This window comes from Coffea arabica, chromosome 3c (genome assembly GCF_036785885.1).
Source record: "Coffea arabica cultivar ET-39 chromosome 3c, Coffea Arabica ET-39 HiFi, whole genome shotgun sequence".
In the NCBI taxonomy this organism is placed as follows: domain Eukaryota; kingdom Viridiplantae; phylum Streptophyta; class Magnoliopsida; order Gentianales; family Rubiaceae; genus Coffea; species Coffea arabica.
The window spans coordinates 18,972,604-18,981,814 of NC_092314.1; the positions used below are offsets into that span (position 1 = coordinate 18,972,604).

The 9,211-nt window shown below is 47.3% G+C and overlaps 2 protein-coding genes across 2 annotated transcripts; both read right to left on the reverse strand.

Moving 5' to 3' along the window:
* Nucleotides 1-862: 862 nt before the first annotated feature.
* LOC140037874 (uncharacterized) lies at nucleotides 863-2,413 on the reverse strand. The gene is made up of 3 exons (XM_072083027.1): nucleotides 2,004-2,413; nucleotides 1,581-1,814; nucleotides 863-1,412 (listed from the first exon to the last, which is right to left on the reverse strand). Exons 1-3 carry the CDS (start codon nucleotides 2,411-2,413, stop codon nucleotides 863-865), a joined length of 1,194 nt encoding a protein of 397 aa, XP_071939128.1.
* Nucleotides 2,414-2,534: 121 nt separating this feature from the next.
* Nucleotides 2,535-6,419, reverse strand: LOC140037875 (uncharacterized). Its single transcript, XM_072083028.1, has 3 exons — nucleotides 4,586-6,419; nucleotides 4,219-4,542; nucleotides 2,535-3,997 (listed from the first exon to the last, which is right to left on the reverse strand). The coding sequence occupies exons 1-3, from the start codon at nucleotides 6,417-6,419 to the stop codon at nucleotides 2,535-2,537; spliced, it is 3,621 nt and encodes a 1,206-aa protein (XP_071939129.1).
* Between the last annotated feature and the right edge of the window lie 2,792 nt (nucleotides 6,420-9,211).

Genomic DNA, 9,211 nt, shown 5'->3' on the forward strand with positions numbered 1-9,211 from the left:
CCTCCCTGACATCCCCTTCAATTTGCTGATTTCTTATCCTGTATTCGATCTGCAGCTCAATATCGCTGGGGCCGAGCTCGCGCAGCGGTACGAAAATATGAGGGTCAACCTATCTCAGGTCGACGCCGCCAAGGAAAGGCTATCAAGCCAACTCGAAGCCGCGGAGGCCGAGCTAGAGTCCCTGAAGAAACAACTTGCGGATGCCAAATCCTCCTGCGAGCTGGGGAAGAAGAAAGCAGCTGAGCTGGCCGCGGCTCTGAAGGCCGAGCACAAAAGATTTACCGAGCTGGTGGAAGCGGCTAAGGAGGAAGGGCGTCAGCTAGGCGTTCAAGAGTTTAAGAAGTCTGAGGGCTTCATGAACGACCTGGCCATCCTGAATGGCCCCGTCCTGCAGCTCGGCTACACCAAAGCCATGGCTGATGTTCAGTCCTTGAACTTGCTGGGTTTTGACCTGAGCAAATGGCCTGACTACAACCCCCAAGCCGTCCATCAAATTGACAGGCTTGTCACGGGCTACTCCAATGGGCGCGACCTGGTTGCCTTGGTCGCCGACCTTACTCTTCCCGCAGCCTCTCCCGAGCCAGAGTAAGAACAGCAAGGGGAGAGCTAGACGGATAGTACATAGGATAGGCCTATAGGAATTAGGCTAAGGTAGGGACCGAGCTGGCCAGCTCGCTTTTGTATGGCCCTCCGCATGTATATGCCTTTTTTTTGAAATGGAATAGATGGCATACTTTCTCATCCAACACTTGTAAAAATTTTCTATTATTTAAAAGCTTTGAATACATTATAAGCCCAAGTGCTGAACTAACAAAATGAAAACAGACCTGTCCAGCTGACCATTTTCAGCTCAGGCAGGATACTAAAGAAAAAGCCTTAAATTTGAATTGTGCCAGGTGCGCGGGACTTCGCCTCCATCCAGGTGAGCTAGCTTACAATAACCTACCCGGTCAGCTTCCCTTACCACGTAGGGACCTTCCCAGTTTGGGTCTAACTTACCCGTGCCCCCAGCTCGGCTCACGGAGTTCTTGCGTAATACCAGGTCTCCTGGCTTGAAAGAAAGGTGCCTAACCCTGGCATTGTAATAGCGTGCGACCTGGCCCTTATACTTAGCCATTCTTATAGCCGCTTCTTCCCTTCGATGCTCGAGCAGGTCCAAGTCAAGCCGCATCTCCTCCTCATTATCCTGAGCCACAAAGTGTTGCACCCTACCCGAGGGCACTCCAATCTCTGCTGGGATTACTGCCTCGACCCCGTATGTCAGGACGAATGGTGTCTCTTGGGTGGCCGTCCGAGGCGTTGTCCGGTAAGCCCATAGTATGGTGGGCAGCTCCTCCAGCCAATTAGTTCGGACAGACTCTATTCTTGTCTTCAGGCCGTGCAGGATGGTTCTGTTGACATTCTCGACCTGTCTATTGGTTTGGGGGTGCCCCACTGAAGTGAAGTGCTACTGGATGCCGAGCTCCGTGCACCATTCCTGGAGAGAGTGGTCAGCGAACTGCCTGCCGTTGTCCGAGATGAGAGCCCTTGGTATGCCAAATCGGCAGACTATGCTTTTCCAGAGGAATTTCTGGATCGACCTGCTGCTAATCGTGTTGATGGACTCGGCCTCTACCCACTTAGTGAAGTAATCAATGGCTACCACCAAGTGTTCGTAGCCACCTGGAGCTCGGGGAAACGGCCCCAACAGGTCAATCCCCCATTGGAAGAATGGCCACGGGCTATTGAGAGGAATCATTTCCTGAGTGGGGGTGTGATGGATTGGGGCATGTAACTGGCAAGACTTACACCGGGCTACCAGCTCGGCCGAGTCCCTGAAGATGGTGGGTCAATAGTATCCAGCCAGCATTCCCTTCTTGGCCAATACTCTAGGGCCAACGTGATTGCCGCAGATGCCTTCATGCAACTCGCGCAAGACACAACTTCCTTTCTCGGGCGTTACACATTTCAACCAGGGTTGCAAGTGAGATTTCCTGTATAAGACTCCATGCGTGAGCACGTACTTCTGCGACTTAAGGAGGACTTTGCGGGACTCTACCCTGCTCGGTGGGAGCTCCCCTTGAGCCAGGTACTGGACAATAGGATCCATCCACGAGCTCACCACCTGAATGACCACAGCATTGAACGGTTTATAGGCCCGACTTCTGACGACCTCCACCAGTATTTCACGACCTAAGACGCCAACCGAGGTAGAGGCCAGTTTAGACAGGGCGTCAGCTCTCTTGTTCTGGCTTCGCGGAATCTGCTCAAGCGCGAACTGCTCGAACAGACCCTTCAGCTCGCGTGTCTTGGCCACATACCTTCTTAGCGTCCCCTCTTTGATCTCATAGCTTCCCCATACCTGGTTCACTATCAGCTGCGAGTCGCTATAGGCCTTTATTGATCTAGCCCCTAACTTCCGGGCCATCTCCATCCCTGTAATTAGAGTCTCATACTCTGATTCATTGTTAGAAGCTCTAAAATCGAACCTCAGAGCGTAGGGCAGCTCCTCCCCAGTAGGGCTGATTAAGAGGAGCCCGGCCCCACATCCTTCCTTACTTGACGTCCACGTACAACGTCCAGGTGAGATCAGCTCGTCCCGCAGCCTCAGTAACCTTCCTGGCCTGGGCCGTCTCTCTGGCCAGTTCAGCTTTGACTGCTTTTCCAGAATGCTCGGCCTCGACAACGTTTAATGCCTGTCCCCCCTCCGCTGCCTCTCCGGCCGGTCCGACCTCGACAATTTTTTGGATTTGTTTGGCCTTAGCTGCTTCTCCAGCCTGTCCGCCCTCGGCAGTTTCTTTGACCTGCTCGGCCTCATCTGCCTCTTTGGACGGCCCGACCTCCGCTACCTGAATGGTCTGGGTGACCTCGGCAGCGTCTCCGGCCTCAAAGACCTCTGCTGCTTCTCGGGCCTGGGTGGCCTTGGTAGTTTTTGGAGTCTGTAAGGTTTTCGCTGCTTGTCTGGTGTGCGCATCTTTAACAACTTCTCCATCCTTCCTGGCTTGTATGTCCCTGGCCTGATCGACCTCCGCTTCGGGCGATCCAAAGGAAACGCCATCCGCTATGAAGTCCGCAAACGCTTGGGTTTTGATGGCCGTTCGGGGCTGATATCCCAAGTCGTATTCTGACAATTCCACAGCCCACTTCACCATTCGACTCGAGGACTCGGGCTTGGAAAGGATCTGCTTCAGAGGCTGGTCCGTCATGACCACTACGGGGTGAGTTTGGAAGTACGTCCTGAGCTTCCGAGCTGCATGTACTAATGCCAAAACATATCGTTCTACCGCCGAGTACCTTGTCTCGGCCCCCTGCAGGGCACGGCTGACATAATACACGGATTTTTGCACTTTGTTTTCCTCCCGCACAAGCACTGCGCTAATGGCCTCCTCTCCCACAGCTAAGTAAATGAACAAGGTCTCCCCCAATTTGGGAGAGGTCAGGGCTGGCAACCGAGCGAGGTGGGCCTTCAGTTCATCGAACCCCTTCTGGCACTCCGGGCTCCACTCGAACTGCCGACCTCCTTTCAGGGCCTTGAAGAAAGGCGACCCCCGAACTGCCGATTTGGACAGGAATCTGTTCAAGGCTGCCATCCTCCCTGTCAGACGTTGCACTTCCTTAATATTCCGGGGTGGAGCCATGTCCATGATAGCCTTGATCTTGTCTGGGTTAGCTCTCACCCCTTCTTTAGAAATCATGTAGCCTAGGAATTTTCCCGACCTGACCCCAAAGGTACACTTCTTTGGGTTTAGCCGCATTCGTGAGCTCCGAAGAATCTCAAAAATTTCTCTCAGGTCAGAGATGAACTGCTCCTGAGTTTGACTTTTTACTAACATATCGTCCACATAAACCTCCAGGTTTCGACCGATCTGATTCTTGAACAACTTGTTTACCAACCTCTGATAGGTCGCACCTGCATTCTTTAGTCCGAATGGCATGGTGACGTAACAATATGTGCTTCCTCGGTGATAAACGAGGTCTTCTCCTGATTCTCCTCGTCCAAGGCTATCTGATGGTACCCCTTGAAGGCATTCAAGAAATAGAAAATCTCATAGCCAGCTGTTGAGTCCACGAGTTGGTCAATCCGTGTGAGTGGGTAACAGTCCTTCGGGCAAGCCTTATTTAAGTCAGTGAAATCCACACATATCCTCCAAGCTTTCTCCTCCTTCTTGACCAGCACCGGATTGGCTAGTCAGGTCGGGTAGTAGAGTTTCTTAACGATCTTAGCCTCCAACAACTTACCCACCTCGTTTTTGACGACCTCCTTTCGCTCAGGAGCAAAGTTCCTCTTCTTCTGCTTCACAGGTCGGACGTTGGGGGACACATGTAGCCTATGGACTGCCAACTCGATGGGGATTCCTGGCATGTCATCAGCACTCCAAGCAAAAATCTCAGCATTTTCCTCCAAGAGAGATTCCAAAGAACTCCTGACCAGCTCGCCTAGGCCGGTGCCAACCTTCACCGTGCGCTCAGGTCGGTCGAGCTGGACGGGCAGCTCGGCTAACCCTCGTCTGTCTCCAATCTTTCTCCTTTCTCCATGGGCTCCCAGGGCTCTAAACAAACTGTCTGAGCTACAAATTTTCTTTGCCCTTGAGGGTGGCAATATAACACGCCCTCGCCACCTCCGGATCTCCCAGCACCTCAGCCACCCCAGCAGAAGTAGGAAACTTCATACTGAGATGCAAGGTGGAGCAAATAGCTCGGAGGGCATTCAGTGTGGACCGTCCCAGAATCATATTGTACGACGACGGCTCCTTAACCACCGCGAAGTTTACCGGGACCGTTCGGCACTTCGGGGACACCTCCACCGTAACCATGAGAGTGATCATTCCTTTCGGCCTCACGGGAGGACCCGCAAAATCGATCAACGGAGTTTGAACCGGTACGAGCTGTCTATCCTCCAACTGTAGCTCCTTAAAGGTCTTGTAATACAGCACGTCTATGGTACTTCCATTGTCTATGTATACCTTCTTCACCTTGTAATTACAGGTGATGACTTCTATCACAATGGCTTCATGATTATTAGAGGCCAGAGGGACTGCGTCTTCAAGTCCATAGATTATTTCCTCATACATCTTCAATCGCTTGGCCGAGCTCTCCCCCGTGGGAGGGGGGCGATTGTGCCATCGAGCTGTATGACTATCCCCACCAGCAGGTCCTCCGGCAATAGTGTTAATCACCCCCGCGAGATTTTGTGTTTCCTGCTCGGGAGTTCGGCCACGAGGCCCCTGAGTGCGGTCCCGAGTGTAGCTCGGACGTTCTGACCTGGGCCTTCCTCGTTGCTGGTCAGCTCGTTCCTCTAGTATGAACTGCCCCAGATGGCCTCGTTTGATCAGTTTTTCAATGTCTTTCTTGAGGTGACGACAGTCCTCTGTATCGTGCCCCGCATCTCGATGATAAGCGCAATACAGACCTTGGTCCCGTCTGCTTTTGTCCCCGGCCAAAGGACGGGGAGGTCGAGAGAGCCCCTCCTGTTCCATCACTGCGAGCACCCGAGCTCGAGGTGCCGTGAGACCAGTCCAGGACTTGTTTCCTCCCATTGGACGGCTCCTGGGAAGGCGGTCATAAGCGTTTTTCCTTCCCTGGCTAGGCTGTACATCCACCTGGTCGGCGCCCCTCCTGCGCTTGTCATCCCTCAATCTTTCTTGCGCACTCTTAAGGCGATTGGCTTCCTCCGCATTGGCCTTCTCATGAGCTCGGTCTAGCATTTCCCGAACTGACTTGGGAGGTCTCTCCACCAGTTCGGTATAGAGCTTTTGTTTTCGCAACCCGTTAATGAAGGCAACAATGACCACCTTGTCATCGCGATCTCGAACCTGAAGGGACTCGTTATTGAAACGTACCATGTATTCGCGCAAGGACTCCTCAGGCATTTGCTGGATAGTCATCAGATGCGCCGTACTCTTGGAGAAGGCTCGTGATGAAACGAACTGGGCCGCGAACAGTCGCGCGAGCTGGGTAAAGGACCGGATGGACCTGGGAGGAAGCTCCTGGAACCACTGACGTGCCTTACCCTCCAAAAACATTGGAAAGGTCTTGCACCTAACCGCATCCGTAGCAGTTTGCAGGCGTATTTGGGTCATGAAGGCAAACAAGTGATCTTCCGGATCCGTGGTCGCATCGTAAGACTTCATGCTTTGTATCTTGAACTTCGCTGGCAGCGGGTAGTCTTCGATGTCAGGGATGAAGGGGGAGGCGATATACCTATCCGCCTCTGGATCTAAAAGCAGGTCCAGCTCGTCCTGCACCTGGAGCTGCTCCTTCCGTGGTGAGAGTTCCTCCTTAGAACACCTCCGAAAGGGCTCCGGGTGCTCGGTTCTGGAGTGTTTGTGAGAAGGTTCTACAACGTCAACCTGGTCGCGCGTGAGCTCCCTGCGTACCCTTTTTGGCGGAGGGCTAGGGCTCCCCGTCCTAGATTTGGACGGCCCATCTCCCTGGCTCATTAGTCCCTGGCCGGGATGACCTACTGCCTACCCTTTCATGTAGTTCACAATTGCCTCAAAAGTTGGCAGGTTCCCTGCCACCGCCTGGACCAACTGCTCCGGCGGAATTCGTAAGAGCCCCACGCCCTCGTCTCCAGGAGTCGGCCCTCGTGAGGGGTGTTGGGGGCTGCTTCCCTCGTTCCCCTTGGATCCACCGGCATTCCTTTGGGACCTCGTTCTTGGCATGATTCGCAAGAGAAGAATTACGTGTTCCCACAGACGGCGCCAATTGATGCGACAGCCAAAAACCAGATCCGAGCTGAACTGTTGCGAGCCGAGCTGATCAGGCGCAGCCGACCTGAGAGGGTGAACCGAGCTGAGGGTCCTGTAAAGAAAGGAAGAGGGCGGGACTGGCGTCCCCAGAATAACTCCGACGGTCAAGTCAGTAAAGCTTGTCCACAGAGTAATAGTTTAGAGTACTAGTCTATACGTACCTTGTGTGGTCTTATGGCGTTGCTTATATAGGGCCGAATGGGTTGTAATTTCCTTGTGGGAGTCAAAGTCCCTTAGGGTTCGGAGTCTTCTAGGGTTTTGCGTGACGGCGCCTATAAGTTCGAAGGTGGCGGCCCACAAGGCCCAGCACAGGAGCCCTTGACACAGCAGAGCTGGCTCCCTCCTGCCGAGCTTGCACGTGCGAGCTGCGTAGTCCCTAACGCCGAACTGACGTGCATCACCTACCGAGCTGACACGTGGCATGCGTGGATTTGCCCCACTACACTTTCCTAAAATATTCTATTAATTTTTATACTCTCTCCATTCAAATTCGATTTGGGCCAAAATAGCATTCATATAAATATAGGGTTGTAAATGTTCCCCCAAATTACTTTCTTAGTTTTTAATAATTTGAACAAATAATAAGTTCATCATCTATTAGTTTGCTTTTAAAATTCTTTTTAATCATGAAAGAATCAAATATTTAGTTGCACTTATTTTCTAATATATCTCCTTCAGTCATATGTTGACTTACTATCATTAATTAGAATAAATATAATTGAATTACGGGATAAGATTCCATTGAAACTAATTGTTTTTTTTTGTCAAACCATTGAAACTAATTGTTAAGTTGTTATAAATTAATCATTTTTAATATGTTTAATTTTAATATTTGTCTTACAATTAGTATATTAAATTTTATAAAGCATTTTAAATTCATTTATAACAATTTTTGTTCAAAAAAAACAAAAATTATAGAATGTAAAAAAGAGCCCGTGCAAATGTATGGAAAAGAAATTATTATTTAAAAAAATCAAGTCTAGTCAATAACTATTTCCATTCTTTTTATAATCTTAATAGCTATGACATAACTCTTAGGATTGTCAATTGCGCTGAGCCAACCTAGCCCAACCTGTGTTGCCAAAAAAACCTGTTAAGCCTAATATTTAATTGGATTAGACAGGGTTTGGGTCTAAATATTGTTTGCATTAAATGTGAATTGAGTTTAAACTTTGGTAGACTCGGTCTCAATTGAAGGTTAGCTCATGTATAATTATATATATATATATATATATATATATATATATATAATACTATTTATAATATGTAATTATACATATTATAACATAGAATATTATTAATTTATATATATATATTTGTATAATTATTAAATATATATTATCTATAATCATATATTTAATTATTAACTTGGGTCGAGCTCGAAACTCTAAAAGAATGAATTGAGTTTGAACCTTCTAATTTGGATATGAATCCGAAAGTCCAAAACCCAAATCCCTATTCAATCTGTGAGCCGGATTTAAACTTGTTAAAACTTGATTTAGAAAACCCAATTGACAGCCTATTAACTCTCTTTAATTTGACAATTTTACCACTAAACTATTAATTTATCATCCGGAGTTTATGACAAGTACATTCTAACTACAGTATCTTATCTCTTGCAAGATCAAAACTGAAATCAGATTTGGTTAGAATCCTATCCCCATTTTTTAATTCCTTTTGATATGTAATCCTTCCAATTAAAGGTCTCATCTGTAAATTTTGGCTTTTCCTAACCAAATTATCCATTTGTTGCAAGTTCACAGTACCTTACGGCGTACTTGCTAGTCTGTTCGAGTATTTTCTTTTGCTTATTGACAAAGGAACCTTCGACAAGGCCTGTAAAATCTCATCATTCACTTTCGTTAACAAAATTTAGAAAAATAACAATAAAAAATCACTGCCCTTCATCCTTATTTAGTAAGTATTCATACTATAATATCCAAATAATACACGCCCGTACATATAATTCAATAAAATTTTTGTATTTCATATATTCATATAATAGTATAATACTTACTTTCATCACATCAAAAACAAAAATCATACTCAAAGGTGAGTTTGGGATGGACGGATGTTAAAGACAATAATATTATTATCACAACTATTAATTCAAAAATTTTGAAATTCCTTTGTCTCCTTCCCCTTTTTTTTTTTTAAATCTCATTCCTTTGTTATTAAAAAATTTCTAAAAAAAAATTCAAAATTTGGGTAAACATAGATCCATATATGCATTCTTCTCATAAAAAAAAATCAATAATATACTTTTTTTGGCACATTTCCGTGTAAAGCTTTTTTTTTTTTTTTTGTTTTTTGACAACATTCCTTGTTAAAACTTAACAAGTTATTTATAATAAGCTACATTTTAATAAAAATTTTACAAATTATTTATGGTAAGTCCAATTTATTAACCATATTGTGCAAGTTACCCCAAACAATTAAACTTTACTACAATTCCTCCAACCGTTAAATCCTTCAAAAAC